The sequence below is a fragment of the Apodemus sylvaticus genome, chromosome 6, assembly GCF_947179515.1.
Source record: "Apodemus sylvaticus chromosome 6, mApoSyl1.1, whole genome shotgun sequence".
Lineage (NCBI taxonomy): Eukaryota > Metazoa > Chordata > Mammalia > Rodentia > Muridae > Apodemus > Apodemus sylvaticus.
The window spans coordinates 113,201,032-113,216,877 of NC_067477.1; the positions used below are offsets into that span (position 1 = coordinate 113,201,032).

General features: G+C 43.5%; 1 protein-coding gene across 1 annotated transcript in view; it reads left to right on the forward strand.

The window, feature by feature from the left end:
* The first annotated feature begins 3,300 nt into the window (after nucleotides 1–3,300).
* The window catches only part of Ubxn2a (UBX domain protein 2A), a 30,203-nt gene continuing 17,657 nt past the window's right edge, over nucleotides 3,301–15,846 (forward strand). The window contains exons 1-3 of the mRNA XM_052186155.1: nucleotides 3,301–3,392; nucleotides 6,519–6,572; nucleotides 13,602–13,743. Of these exons, the coding sequence (XP_052042115.1) occupies nucleotides 6,532–6,572; nucleotides 13,602–13,743 (183 nt within the window). The 5' untranslated portion in view covers nucleotides 3,301–3,392; nucleotides 6,519–6,531. The remainder of the gene's footprint in view (nucleotides 3,393–6,518; nucleotides 6,573–13,601; nucleotides 13,744–15,846) is intronic.

Genomic DNA, 15,846 nt, shown 5'->3' on the forward strand with positions numbered 1-15,846 from the left:
TTAGAAGTTGCTGAGGGCCATGCCTTTGAAGGGTACATCCTGGCCCCTTCCTGTTACTCTCTGTGCTTCCACCAAGACAAGAGCAGCGGGCTGGAGAGATGCCTCAGCGGTTAAGAGCACTGACTGCTCTTCCAAAGGTCCTGAGTTCAAATCCCAGCAACCATATGGTGGCTTACAACCATCCATAACGAGATCTGACATCCTCCTCTGGTGTGTCTGAAGACAGCTACAGTGTAATTACATATAATAAATAAATACATAAATATTGGGGAAAAAAAAGACAAGACATACAGTCTTGCTGCTGTGATATTCTGCCTCACCCGGCCCCACAGCAACCAGCTAAGGCGACCATGACTGAACCTTTGACATCATGAGCCAAGAGAATTAGCTACCTTTCTCCCATGTCTGGGACTAAAGGCCTGTGCCACCATCAAACAACTAAAGCAGATTTCTTAAACAAAATAAAATGCCAACAAACCAAATTCAGAAGTTTAACAGAAAAGACTATGCACAGGGACAAGTTGATTTACCCCAATCCTATTCAACAAACAAGGAAAAAAAAATTTCTGAAGTAAATGGTACTGATAAAATTGTACATCAGTCAGAGAGATAGCTCAGTGGATACAAAACCAAATTTTAACTAGAAATAGAAAACCTGGCCTTAAATTTGCATGGATTTGCAGAGGACGAGGACACTGGAAAGCCAAAACAGTCCTCACAGAACACCAAAGCTGAAGGTTTTGCACTTCCTGGACTCAAACCCTCCAAGCTGTATGCAGCCCCACGTGCCTGCAAGCCTGCAATCTTGGAAGGTGGAAGTAGTAAAGACTAAGGAATTCAAGGTCATCCTTGGCGAGCCTGACCTGTTTCAGAGATCTACTAAAAGAAGCATACACCAGGGTTCCGAGATAAACTTGAGTGCTGGAGTACTCGTTTGGTCTATGGGAAGCCAGGGTTTGGTAGGCAGCACTCCATAGACCTGGTGTGGCAGTGCCTATAATTCCTGCACTCAGGATCTAGAGGCAGGAAGATCAAATAAACATCACAGCCAGCTTTTGCGAAATGAAACCCTGTCTAAAATAGGAAGAAAAGAAAAGTACAAAAATATACCTACAGAGCTATGGTCTGTTGATTTTTCTTCTTAAGACAGGGTCTCACCACAGAGACTGAGGGACTCTAAGGGCTTTTACCAGTTCCACACCCTCTTTACAGCTTCCACCTCCCACCTGGGGTCAAGGCTAGGCCAAGTTCCATCTCCACCCACAGGAGCATTCTTGAGTAAAAAAAAATCTCAGAATGTAAAGACTGATAGTCACCAGGCCCTCTGAAAAGTCCCAGGTAGAGTTCAAATGCCTATCATGCTTTGCTAGATAATAGATTCAAAGGTCAATATGCTTAGCCAATAAGTTTGAACTGTAGCCTTGCTGATGTAACCTGTGCTCCTAAAAAGTATAAAAACTACTTGTAATAGTCAGTTGGGATCACCTTCTAGTTGCTCGCCTTGAGGGACTAATTAAATAAATTTATTGTTTTTGCATCAATCTGTGTCTCTGTGTCTCACTTGGGGGAGTTTGGAAGAATCACTGACCAAGGGTCAGGCTTACAAGACTGGGCTGATCTTAAACTTCCATCCTTCTGTGCCCATCCAGTGCTGGATTATAAACATATGCCAAGTCAACTTTTGACATAGGAAAGAGTCTTTGTAGTGATCCATTGCCATAGGCCAAATGTGAGAAAGTCAGAAAAACAAATTTAAGACAGGTATAGCATCTGGGCGGTGGTGGCTCATGCCTTTAATCTCAGCACTTGGGTGGCAGAGGCAGGCGGAGACAGGAAACTCTGTCTCAAAACAAAACAAAACAAAACAACTCTAGATTTAGATTTAAGAGACTATTGTACCTGGGCAAAGTGGTACCCACCTTTAATCCTAGCACTCAGGAGGCTGAGGCAGTTGGACCACTTTACCTAGTGAGTTCCACGACAGTCAGAGCTACACAGACCTTGTCTCAAAAACAAAACAAACAAACAAACAAAAACAACAATGAAAAAGAGACTATTGTATAGAGGGAAATCTATGAGATCTACAACAGTTTCCTAGATTTGGTCTTATTTGCCCCGCCCATCCCCCCTGCATCCCCCCCCCCCGCACCCCGCGCTTACATATGTATGTATGTGTGTGTGTGTGTGTGTGTGTACACGTGCGCGCGCGCGCGTGCGTGCGAGCGTGCATGCGTGCGTGTCTGTGTGTGTGTGTGTGCAGGAAAATAGAGGAGACAGTGGACCACACTGGACGTCAGAGACATTTTGTTTATTCCAAGATTAATGTGCTTTCTTGAATGGCAAGAAAGGGAGGGTACTCTTCCTGGCTCAGACTGAGAGTGTGAAAGTTTGGGTACCTGGAGAAGATAACGCTTCACTAAAAACGGTATGTCAGAGCAGCTGGTTTTTGACCACATAGTGATTACAAGCAGTTCTGCAAATCATTTATAGGCCAAAGACCGGGTATTTAGAGAGTATACGCCTGACCTTGCTGTGAGTAGAATAAGGGGCATCCTGAAATCAAATCTAAATCCTATAGGAAGCCAACTGCAGAGGCAGAGGCAGAGGCAGAGGCAGGAGGATCTCCGAGTTCCAGGCCTGCCTGCTCTACAGCATGAGTTCCAGGATAGTCAGGGTACATAAAGAAACCCTGTCTCACGCCCCCCCCCCAATATATACCCAAGCAAATTAATAAATCCTATAGAAGAAAGTGGTCTTTGCAGAGAGCCTTTTTAAGAACGCAAAGGGCAGGCGAGTTTCTTTTAACAGTCACTCTTCAGATGATAGGGCTCAGGTGAAGTTCACAGACAGGATGAAGGATCTCTCCAAGGAAGAGCACAGGCGGCATAGAAAGAAATAGGTAGGCGCTGGATCATCAGGTGAACGCCCACCCAGCTCCGGGTATTTTCAACGCCTCCTAAGGAAGCCGGCAGCAGCAATGAAGCCTCCGCCATTTGTCCGAGCCTTGAGGCAGCCAGAGAAAACCCGCCGCTGGACAAGAAGCCCCGCCCCCGGCGCGTTCCCGTCGGCCCGGCGCGTTCCTCGGAGCCGCGCGGAGCCATCCCCAGCGCGTTCCCGTCGGCCCGGCGCGCTCCTCGGAGCCGTCCCCGGCGCGTTCCCGTCGGCCCGGCGCGCTCCTCGGAGCCGTCCCCGGCGCGTTCCCGTCGGCCCGGCGCGCTCCTCAGAGCCGTCCCCGGCGCGCGCCGGGCGGCCTGAGGGAGGCGGGTCAGATCTGGGCGGCGAGGTCCCGAGAGGGTTTCCCGGCGCTCCGGGTCTGAGAGGTTAAGCCCAGCGGCGGCGGTGCTTGCCGGCCGCCAAGGACCGAGAACTAGGCCGTGGGGCCGCGCCCTGAGGTGAGTTTCCGGGCTCCGCGGTGCGCTCGGCCGGTGAGGGATCGGGCGGGCGTTTCCCCGGAGGCGCCCTGGGCTGTCGCCTGCGACCGCGTCGCGTCCGGGCCGCAGTGAGTCGGCACCTGGGGCTTGGGGCCCGCGCGACTGCGGCCGGGGAAGGACGCTGGTGGACCGAGGCCTCCGCCCCGCCCCAGCCCGGCCCAGGTGAGTGCGGACCTGCAGGTCCCGGCTCTGCTGGCCGCGGGACTCGGAGCTCCGTAGAAGGACATCGCGACTCTTTTCTCTGAAGGCGCCTAGAAACTTCGAGTCAGGTGCTGTCGAGACGCCTCTGTTTCCAAAAGCGAACGCTGCGAAAAGCGCACTCCAGAAATACAGAATGACTAGTTAGTTCGCCGAACGTTTCGTAGTTGACTTCACCTTCACCAGCCTTCCTTAACTGACTTTAACTGATAGTTTGGAAACATGATTGTTTTCCTAATTGGCTTTTTTTCTTCTTCTAATATTCCCCCCTCCCCTTTTTCTAAACTCGTGGTAATAAAAGTTTGTTACTTCTCAGCAGAAATGAACATTAGAGTGACTTCCAGTGTTTAATCGTTTCTATGTAATTCGAGATGAAAAATAGGGAACTGATTATTGTGTTGACTCGGGTTTTTTGTTTGCTTTGTTTTTGTTTTCCTTGTCCTTATCAAGTCCCAGGCTGGACTTGAACTTGGGATTCTCACACTCCCAAGTTCTCTGGTATAATAGGTGTGATTCATCTGAGTTGTCTTGATGTTGATTCTGGTGTGATAACATTGAAGTTAGTGCTAGGTACTGGTGAAAAGCAAGAGTCAGAATGTGCTCAGGTAGGAAAAAGTAGAGATTACTGGGACGGATACTGTAGATAGCAGTTACTACTTGAGCACTTACTCTTAAGAAAAATGTTATTTTCTCAGACAAATGGATGGAGCTGGAGAACATCATACTAAGTGAGGTAACACAGTCTCAAAAGATCAATCATGGTATGCACTCACTGATAAGTGGATATTAGCTTAGAAACTTTGAATACCCAAGACATAATCCACATATTAAATGATGTCCAAAAAGAATGGAGGAGTGGCCCCTGGTTCTGGAAAGACTCAATTCAACAGTATAGGGGAATACCAGAACAGGGAAGTGGGAAGGGGTAGATGGAGGAACAGGGGGAGGGAAGAGGGCTTATGGGACTTTTGGGGAGTGGGAATCCAGAAAAGGGGAAATCATTTGAAATGTAAATAAAAAATTTATCAATAAAGGAAAAAATATTTTAAAAAAAGAGCACACAGGGATGTTTAACATGTATAATAAATTTTTAAAATTTGTATGCATTTATTAACATATGCATTTACATGTAGAAAAAAAAAGAATACACATGGAATGCAGTCACTGATAAGTGGATATTAATTAGCCCAGAAGTTCTGAATTCTCAAGACACAATTAGCATATCAAATGATAACCAAGAAGAGGAAAAGAGAGGGCCCTGGTTCTGAAATGTTGATCCAGCATTGTAGGGGAGTACCAGGACAGGGAAATGGGAGGGGGTGGTTGGGAAATGGGTGGAGGGAGGAAAGAGGGCTTATGAGACCGATGGGGAAGGGGGAACAGGGAAAGGGGAAAGCATTCGGAATGTAAACAAAGAATATAGGAAATAAAAAAAAGAAATCAAAAAAAAATGTTATGTTCTGTATGTGGCTTACTTTTTGTCTATATGCACATCTGTGCACCATTTTTGTGCCTGGTATCTGTGGAAGTCAGAAGAGGGAGTCTTCTCTTTTTTTGTTTTTTGTTTTTTTTTTTTTTTGGATTTGGTTTTTTTGAGATAGGGTTTCTCTGTATAGCTCTGGCTGTCCTGGAACTCACTCTGTAGACCAGGCTGGCCTCGAACTCAGAAATCCACCTGCCTCTGCCTCCCAGAGTGCTGGGATTACAGGGGTGCGCCACCTGTATGCGCCAAATGACCGAGGGAGTCATCTCTTAAAACTAGAATTGCTGATGATTATGAGCGACCGTATGGGAGCTAGGAATTGAAGCCAGGTTCTCTGGTAGAGCGAGCAGCCATTGCTCTCAATGAACTATATCTCCAGCTCCCTGAGCATTGAATTCCCTCCCCACCCACCTTTTGTGGCTCAAACCTAGGCTTTTTTCATAAGCTTGAATATGTCTCCTACCACTGAGTTACCCCCAGGTCCTACATGAATAGTTTAAGTTAAGTGAACTTTACTGTGGAGGAGCACGCAAATGCCCATTCACCCTAGCGGAGCACCACTGACAGCCAGAAGTGTAGACTCCATTGGAGTCCAGCTTCACTTGAATTTATTGGGTTTACTTGGAGATCATGGGTGACAGATTACTTACGGGAGTATAGGTAACCCCATACTAACATGGGTAATGACTTCCCTATAGCTCGTAGATATAGTTCCCCTGTTCCCCTCTTTCCTCACTTAACCTTCCACACTCCATAAATCCCAGTCCTCAGAAGCCCGCCAAGCACAGCTGGTCAGCATTAAATCCAACTGTCCAGGACATGAAGGAGGGAGGGCTCTTGATTTCAGGGGAGGGTCTAATGACCCTTTCTACCCTCTTGTTCTATGAAGAAATGTCAACAGGCTTGATCTTGAAGGTCTCTCACAAGTCACAGCTGCTCTGTTGTGCTTGGAGTACAGCATTCTACAATAATGCCTGGGAGAATTAGCTAATGCCTTAGTTAAAGTTTTAAAAACTCAAGTACAGCCGGGCGGTGCGCCTTTAATCCCAGCACTTGGGAGGCAGAGGCAGGAGGATTTCTGAGTTCCAGGCCAGCCTGGTCTACAGAGTGAGCTCCAGGACAGCCAGAGCTACAGAGAGAAACCTGTTTCTCAGAAAAAATCATCCTTTGTGATTCCCAAGTGCTGGGATTGCAGGCACACACCTGCAATCATCTCAGGTCTCAGAAAAAAATCATCCTTTGTGATTCCCAAGTGCTGGGATTACAGGCACACACCATCATACCCTGCTGGGCGTTCTGTCTGTTCTGTTTTGTTTTAGATGAAAATGATCATGTTGAATTTGGTCAATTCAAGCTTTTTTTGATACTACTGAAAACTTTAATTTTGTTTCTTTTAACTTTTGCAGTAGCAGAACGAGAATGAAAGAAGTAGATAATCTTGACAGTATAAAGGAAGAATGGTAAGTTAACTCAAGCAGTGAATTTGTTAATGCCTTTGTTATTTTCTTTCTGGTTTTCTTGCATGTCACTGGTAGAAACAGTAAAGCAGCTTTGAATAGATGTGACCACTCCCACAGATTGGAAATAGTGATATATTTTGCGAGTGGTTTGGTTTTATTCATAGCTGCATTGAGTAGTTGTAGAACCTCACATGTACAAAGCAGGCGCCCTGCCAGATGAGCTACATTCCCAGATCTTTTTTTTTCTTCTTTTGTGACAGGGCATCACTAGATTGTTAGGTTGGCCTTTCACTCTGTAGACCATGAATTCATTGAATTTGCAAATCTGTCCCAGCATCCTAAGCAGTTGGGATACAGGCTAACAGCACCACGCCAGGCTATGATTGTATTTTTAAAAACTGCTACTGAATAAAATGCATTACTACTACTACGATGATGACTACTATTATCATTAGTGTGTGTGATACAAATGTTTGTATATATGTCTACATGCATGTGTGGAGGTCAGAGGACAACTTCATGAAGTCAGTTCCTTCCTTCCATGATTGTATAGTTCTAGGGATTGAACTCAAACTTACCCAGGAAGTATTTTTTCTGCCTAAGCCAACTTACTGAATACTAGCTATAATCCTTTACTCTGGTCTTCAATCCTTGATATATTTTCTTTGGCCTCATCTTACCTATTTACAGTGCTTTTCATTGAGTTTTTTTTATTTGATTTATTCAGGTTTTCCTACAACTTTTGTTTGCTTGGTGTAGAATGAATTAATATAAACATAAAAAGTGAATTAATCCAGCTGCTGTAGTTCTTTACCTTTGCTAGTCCCAAATACTTACACAGAGATACCAGGGTTTAATTTAGGCATCACCTCAATGCCTGGGCAGTACAATCTTAACTAATCTGGCTAGTTCCTAGCCATGCTCCCAAGTAATAGTTGCTATTAGGGCTTCCATTGTCCAGCTGAACTCTTAAGAACTGTTTCTTTGGAGGCTGGAGAGATGGCTCAGTGGTTAAGAGCCCTGGCTGCTCTTCCAGAGGTCCTGAGTTCAGTTCCCAGCAACCACATAGTGGCTCACAACCATCTGTGATGGGATCTGATGCCCACTACTGGTGCATCTGAAGACAGCTACATATACATAAAATAAATAAATCTTTAAAGAAAGAAAGAAAGAAAGAAAGAAAGAAAGAAAGAAAGAAAGAAAGAAAGAAAGAAAGAAAGAAAGAAAGAAAGAAAGAAAGAAAGAAAGGAAGAAAGAAAGAAAGAACTGTTTCTCCCCATGGCCAATCTCAATCTCTCTCTCTCTCTCTCTCTCTCTCTCTCTCTCTCTCTCTCTCTCTCTCTCTCCCCCTCTCCCTCTCCATCTCCCTCCCTCTCCCTCTTCCTCTCCCTCTCCTTCCCTCCCCCCTCCCTCCTTCCCTGGCCAATACATGTCCTGCCCTAGTCTTTCTTCTGCCTAGCCATTGGGTGATTACAAACTTGAGACTTGAGATTTCCAGACTGAAGCCAGATGTGAGGGCAGAGAAATCAGCACTTGAATAACACAAAGATAGCCTTTACACAGTGCACAAAAATATTATGCCTACAGGTTGGTTTTCAATACAGGATCTCTGTAGCCCTGGAATTTGCTCTGTAGTTGCTCTGGGATTCAAGGTGTGCAGCATCATGTACAGCTTAACTGATTGTTCATTGAATCTTCAGGGCCATTTGTAGTGGCATCTGCATCATTAGCCCTGGCTATCGTGAACATACTATGTACCCTAAGATCACTCTGAAATTCTGATCTTCCTGTCGTTACTATCAAAGTACTGGGATTAGAGTCATGCACCACCATGACAGTTTATGTAGTATTGAAGATTGAACCCAGGGCTTTGTGAGTGCTAGGCAAGTGCTCTACCAACTGGGCTGTATCCCAACATAGTATCTGTGTCTTAGAGATAAGAAAACCAAATCAAAGCAGGGCAGTGGTGGCACACGCCTGTAATCCCAGCACTTGGGAGGCAGAGGCAGGCAGATTTCTGAGTTCGAGGCCAGCCTGGTCTACAGAGTGAGTTCCAGGACAGCCAGGGCTATACAGAGAAACCCTGTCTCAAAAAAACCAAATCCAGAAAAACAAACAAAAAGAAAGAAAGAAAGAAAACCAAATTATAGAAACTTATTAAAGACACCTAAACATGAGCCATGAAGCCTGAACTTTTCAACAATATGATACACTGCTACATATAATATTTATTAAAGGAAAAAGTCATTAATATCATAACTTCATTTTACAGTGTAACTATTTCTATGTGAGAAGTATGCCATTGTTTTGGGGAGGTATAATAATAATAGTTTTAATATATATAGGATAAGGGATGATCTGGGGAAGTAAAAAGAGTTTAACTTAAAGCATTACCATGGGTATGAACCATCTCATCAGCTAGAACACCTGCCATTTGTTTATTTGTTGAAGGGTCTCAACCTCAGAACCCTGGTTAGCCTGGAACTCCTTTGTATACCAGGCTGACCTGGAACTCACAAAAACCTGCTTGTGTTTGCCTTGAGTGCTGGGATTCACTGCATACCTGGGTGATGGGGATCAAATGCAGATCCTTGTGAGTGAGCCATATCTAACTTAGCTGTATCCCCAACTCTGAGTACCCACATTTCTTTAAAAGATTTATTTATTTATTTTATGTATATGAGTACACTGTCACTGTACAGATGGTTGTGAGCTATCATGTGGTTGCTGGGAATTGAACTCAGGACCTCTGCTTGCTCCAGCCCCTGCTCATTCCAGCCTAAAGATTTATTTATTATTATATGCAAGTACACTGTAGCTGTCTTCAGACACACCAGAAGAGAACATCAGATCTCATTACGGATGATTGTGAGCCACCACGTGGTTGCTGAGATTTGAACTCAGGACTTTCAGAAGAGTAGCCAGTGCTCTTAACTGCTGAGCCATCTCTCCAGCCCCCTCAAGTACCAACATTTTAATAACAGTATAATGACTATTTGAAAGACTGTCCGACTAGAAGCCTTTCGTAAGCAAATTACTTAGCCTTTTCTTCATCTAATAAGATTAAAATAACACTTTCTAGGATCCTTGTGAAGCTTGAGTGAGTTGGCACATGTAAAGTACTTAGAATAGATCTGTTAGCAGCAGGTTGAGTGAGTGTGTCTAAGAATTCCTATCAGAGGTACAAAAAGTTGTTATTTTACTACTTCTTACAAATCTTGTGCCTAACTTCCAAAAGCTCAGAATCCATTTCTTACAAGTAAAATCTTAGATAATGTATTTTATATGATGAACTACAAATTCAAAATAAACAGCAGCAAAAGCTAGATAGAGTGGCACATGCTTGTGATTCTAGTATTCAGGAGGTAGAGACAGGAGAATCAGGAATTCAAGGCCAGCCTCAGTTGTATAGAATTTGAGACTAACCTGGACTACATAAAGTCAGTTTGAAAAAACAAATAGAAAAGAAAGTGGGCTATTAAAGTAATCATTAGTGGAGAATATCCTTGTGAGTGTGCAAAGATAAAGTGCTTAGCCTGGTGTGGTCTTGGTGGGGACAGACTGTCACAGTCCCTGCCCCTGGTACAGGGCCGAGATGCAAGTGTGGATGGCTACTTTGGGTGTAAGGCTTGTTTGTTTTTTTGTTGTTTGTTTGGTTGGTTGGTTTTGGTTTTGTTTTTGGTTTTTTGATACAGGGTTTCTCTGTATAGACCTGGCTGTCCTGGACTCACTCTGTAGACCAGGCTGGCCTCAAACTCAGAAATCCACCTGCCTCTGCCTCCTGAGTGCTGGGAAAAAAACCAAAAAAAAAGAAAAAAAAAAAAGAATCATAGGACTGGGGTCATAGGATGCTGATTCCTGGGATGATCAAAAGGGAACCTGAAATAAAAAGCTGGATTGATATGTAAATTAAAAACTAGGCTTTTGGTCTGCTTGAGGTAGGTTTGCAGAAAGCAAATACAGATAGCTTTTATAGTTTTTACTAACAAAACAGATGAGATCAGAGGTTTTTTAGAATAACAAGAAAAAGCTGTCTAGAGCAGAGCAGAATGAACACACACACACACACACAGAGGGCTGGGGATGGGTGAGCGAACATGAGCGCAGTCTGGAAAGCCGTTTTAGCAGAACCGAGGCCTCCAGCTCGGACCCACGCATTTGACTTCCCAGTCCTTTCTTTCCCTACTCCCAAGCATCCCTGCTCTCAGAACCCTTTCCCATGCTGGTCCTTGGCAATAAAGAATGTTTCAGCATCAAAAAGTACATACTAAGCCCTTTTGAAAAAAGTCATTAGAGGCTAAGCACAGTGCACAAGTTTATAGTCCCAGGATCTTGGGAAGCTGAGGAAGAAGACTGCGTGAGCCCAGGAGTTTGAGACCAGCTGTGGCAAAATAGAGAGGGGTGGGGGTGATAAAAAAAAAGTTATTTTGAACTCTTCAGAAATACTTTTGACTGGGCATGTACATTAATTGATAGGGTTCTTGCTTAGTATTCTTCAGACCCTGGGTTCAGTCCCTAGTACCATATAAGCCCAGCATTTGGTAGATGGAGGTAGTAGTAGTAGTTCAAGGTTACCCTTGGCTACATAGAGAGTTTAAGGTATATGAGACCCTGTCTCCAAAAATAAAACATCTACTTTTTTGTGCTTTTGGACTAGTATTAGGCGCATTTGGCATTTGTAAAGATATTTTTGGTAATTATAGCACTTTAAGTGGCAATTGGCTAACAAATGTTACTTTCTACTGAGATCTTTAAAAATGTGTTTTTCAAAGATTTAATTAATGCAGCAATGTAGGTGACTACCAGGACAGAGAAGTGGGAGGGAGTTGATAGGGGAAAGGGTGGAGGGAAGAGGGCTTGTGGGGCTTATGGGGAAGGGGGAACCAGGAAAGGGGAAATCATTTGGATTGTAAACAAAGACTATAGGGAAAATTAAAAGATTTAATTATGTGTCTGTCTGTAGGAATGTTGCACTGTGTGCAGATTCCTTCAGAGGACAGAACAGAGCATTAAATCTGCTGGAGCTTTAGTTAACAGTAGTTGTGAGCTGCCACGTGTAGGTGCTGGGAACCAAACTCAGGTCCTTTATAAAAGCAGTAGCGTATACTCTAAGAGCAAGAATTGACAAATGGGACCTCATAAAATTACAAAGTTTCTGTAAGGCAAAGGACACCATCAAGAGGACAAATCGGCAACCAACAAATTGGGAAAAGATCTTCACCAATCCTACATCAGATAGAGGGCTAATATCCAATATATATAAAGAACTCAAGAAGTTAGACTCCAGAAAACCAAACAACCCTATTAAAAAATGGGGTACAGAGTTAAACAAAGAATTCTCACCTGAAGAACTTCGGATGGCGGAGAAGCATCTTAAAAAATGCTCAACTTCATTAGTCATTAGGGAAATGCAAATCAAAACAACCCTAAGATTTCATCTTACACCAGTCAGAATGGCTAAGATTAAAAATTCAGGAGACAGCAGGTGTTGGAGAGGGTGTGGAGAAAGAGGAACACTCCTCCACTGCTGGTGGGGTTGCAAATTGGTACAACCACTCTGGAAATCAGTCTGGCGGTTCCTCCGAAAACTGGGCACCTCACTTCCAGAAGATCCTGCTATACCACTCCTGGGCATATACCCCCACCATGTAATAAGGAAGGATACATGCTCTACTATGTTCGTAGCAGCCCTATTTATAATTGCCAGATGCTGGAAAGAACCCAGGTATCCCTCAACAGAAGAGTGGACGCAAAAAATGTGGTATATCTACACAATGGAGTACTATGCAGCCATTAGAAACAATGAATTCATGAAATTCTTAGGCAAATGGATGGAGCTAGAGAACATCATACTAAGTGAGGTAACCCAGACTCAAAAGGTGAATCATGGTATGCACTCACTAATAAGTGGATATTAACCTAGAAAACTGGAATACCCAAAACATAATCCACCCATCAAATGAGGTACAAGAAGGAAGGAGGAGTGGCCCCCGGTTCTGGAAAGACTCAGTGAAGCAGTATTCGGCAAAACCAGAACGGGGAAGTGGGAAGGGGTGGGTGGGAGGACAGGGGAAGAGAAGGAGGCTTACGGGACTTTCGGGGAGTGGGGGGCTAGAAAAGGGGAAATCATTTGAAATGTAAATAAATTATATCGAATAAAAAAAAATTAAAAAAAAAGCAGTATATACTCTTAACCTATCCTATTGATCTCTTTAGAAAAAATTCTTTTTTTAAATTCTGAGGTAGCCAGGCAGTGATGGCTCACACCTTTAATCCCAGCACTTGGTAGGCAGAGGCAGGTAGATTTCTGAGTTAGAGGCCAGCCTGGTCTACAGAGTGAGTTCCAGGACAGCCAGGACTACACAGAAGCCCTGTCTTGACAAACCAAAACAACAACAACAAAAAACAAAACTCTGAGGTAAATGTGATAGCTCCCTCGTTGCCAGAGTGGCAGCCTAACTTTGATCCTGGGACACATGTGGTAGAAAGAATAAACCGACTCCCATAGTTCTCACAAGGTGTTTTCTGACTTCCACAAGTGTTTCCACACATGAACACATATACACATATTCATGCACATAAATAATGAAACAATGACCATCTAGCTTGGGAGGCTTTTGAATTAATTCTTTTTTTTTTTTCAATTTGGTTTTTTGAGACAGGATTTCTCTGTATAGCCCTGGCTGTCCTGGAACTCACTCTGTAGACCAGGCTGGCCTCGAACTCAGAAATCTGCCTGCCTCTGCCCCCCAAATGCTGGGATTACAGGTGTGTGCCACCACCGCCCGGCTTGAATTAATTCTTAAATTACGAAGTAATGGGTTTATGATGGCATTTTTCATACATATGTATAGCTCCACTTTGCTATCATTTGTGCCTTTTCACATTGTTCTTATGATCAATACTGCATGGCCTGCTACATATCCTAAAATACAAAAGATACCATACAGAGCAAAAAGTTAGCTCTCCCCAAAGATCTATTAACATTTATTAACTTAGAGGTAACAACATTTAAATTTTTTTTTTAAGGGTTTGTGAAACAGGACCTCCTGACAGTCAACCCCTCAATGATAATCAACAAAAGGACTGTGAATATTTTGTTGACAGCCTTTTTGAGGAAGCAGGGAAGGCTGGTGCCAAATGCTTGTCCCCCACTGAACAGAAGAAACAGGTAAACATCTGTTACTTATGGGCCTCTAGGAGGATCTCTGAAGTCAAAACTACTTTTGTAATAGGAAAATTCATTTTTACCATTTTTTTGTTTTTTTGTTTGTTTTTGTTCTTTTTGTTTTGTTTTTGTTTTTTTTCGAGACAGGGTTTCTCTGTGTAGCCCTGGCTGTCCTGGAACTCACTCTGTAGACCAGGCTGGCCTCGAACTCAGAAATCACCTGCCTCTGCCTCCCAAGTGCTGGGACTACAGACGTGCGCCACCACTGCCCAGCTATATTTTTACCATTTTAATTATGTTAAATTCACCCAGGTGCCAGAAAAGTAATGGAAGGTAAAGCTGTTGGCATCTGAGCGGGAATCAAAGCAGTCACAACAAACTGACTTACAAATTAGTGTATTACTTGCTCGAATTCACAAACCAAGTAAATGTTACTTTCAGTTAAGAATATCTATGATGGGGCTAGAGAGATGACTCAGTTGTTAAGAGGACTGACTGATCTTCCGAAGGTCCTGAGTTCAAATCCCAGCAACCACGTGGTGGCTCACAGCCATCTGTAACAAGATCTGACTTCCTCTTCTGGAGTGTCTGAAGACAGCTACAGTGTATTTACATATAACAAATAAATCTTTAAAAAATAATGAAACTCTTTTAAAAAAAAAAGAATTATCTATGATGGGCTGAGGATGTAGTTCAGCTGGTAAAATGCTTACACAATGAACACCAAGTTTAGAGTTCAGTCAGCGCCAGCGCAGCATAAACTGGGTAAGGTGATCTGCATCCGTGATCCCTAAAGTCGTCCTCACTGTGTAGTAAGTTCAAGGCCAGAGTACTGAGGATGGAAGCCAGGGAGATGGCTGGACGAGAGTGGCTACCATGGGAACCTAAGCATGAGGGCCTGGACTTGGATTCCCAGTGCCACCTCCACTCATGGCCGGGGCTGCAGAGGCAGAGACACAGAGGACCCTCTTGGCTGAATTGGTGAACTCCAGGTTCAGTAAGAGTTCCTGTCTCAAAAACCAGTGGGGAGTGGGGAGAGGTGGCTCACCTGCCACCAGCCTAACAATCTGAAACCCACATGGTAGGAGAGAACTGATCCCTTAGCTGTTCTCTGACACACACACACACACACACACACACACATTCTAAATGTTTTGTTTTCATTTAGATTTATGTGTTTGGGTGTTTCATATGAATGTATACATGTGTGTCCACTGCTCATCAGTTATCCAGGGACTAGAGTTATGGGTGTTTGGGAACCATGGTGCAGGTGCCAAGAACCAAACCAGGTCCTCTCCAAAATTAACAAGTGCTCCTATCTGCTAAGCCAATTATATAGCCTGAATTGTTTTAAAAAATTTATTTATTATTATATGTAAGTACACTGTAGCTGCCTTCAGACAGAAGAGGGCATCAGATCTCATTACAGATGCTTGTGAGCCACCATGTGGTTGCTGAAAATTGAACACAGGACCTTCAGAAGAGCAGTCAGTGCTCTAACCACTGAGCCATCTCTCCAGCCCCCTGAATTTTTTTAAATTTTTTTTTTTAAAAAAAGATAAGATAATAAGTGAAGAAGACACTGATATCAGCTTATGGCCCCACATGCACACATGCACGTGCACTCAGTAGACGTGGCCAGAGCTTCCACAGAATAATTGAGCCTGGCTTTGCAAGGGAACTAACTTACAGTATTTGTTATAAATGCAAACATTTTACTTAGTCAGCTTTTACCTAAAACAAGAATTTAAGGAAATTTCTCTCATGCACTTGACAGCTTCTCAAACTTACAATATTTCCCCATGAGGTTAGTGTTATTTTAATAAATATAATATGTGTTATATAAGGACATACATTAGCATTTCAATTGGCATGGCTTAGGGAACTACTCTTTTTCCAATGACTAATTTATGTTATTATAAAGTCATGCCTGACTTTATAGTGGCATGGGCCTGTAAACACAGAACTTGGCCTAAGGTAGGAGGATCTTAGAGTTCAAGGCCAACCTAAGCTATTTAGTGAGCTTGAGGTCATCCTAGGCTATCTAGCAAGACCTTGTATCAAGGAGAAAAAAATCCATTAGGGTAAAAACTCCAACATACAGAG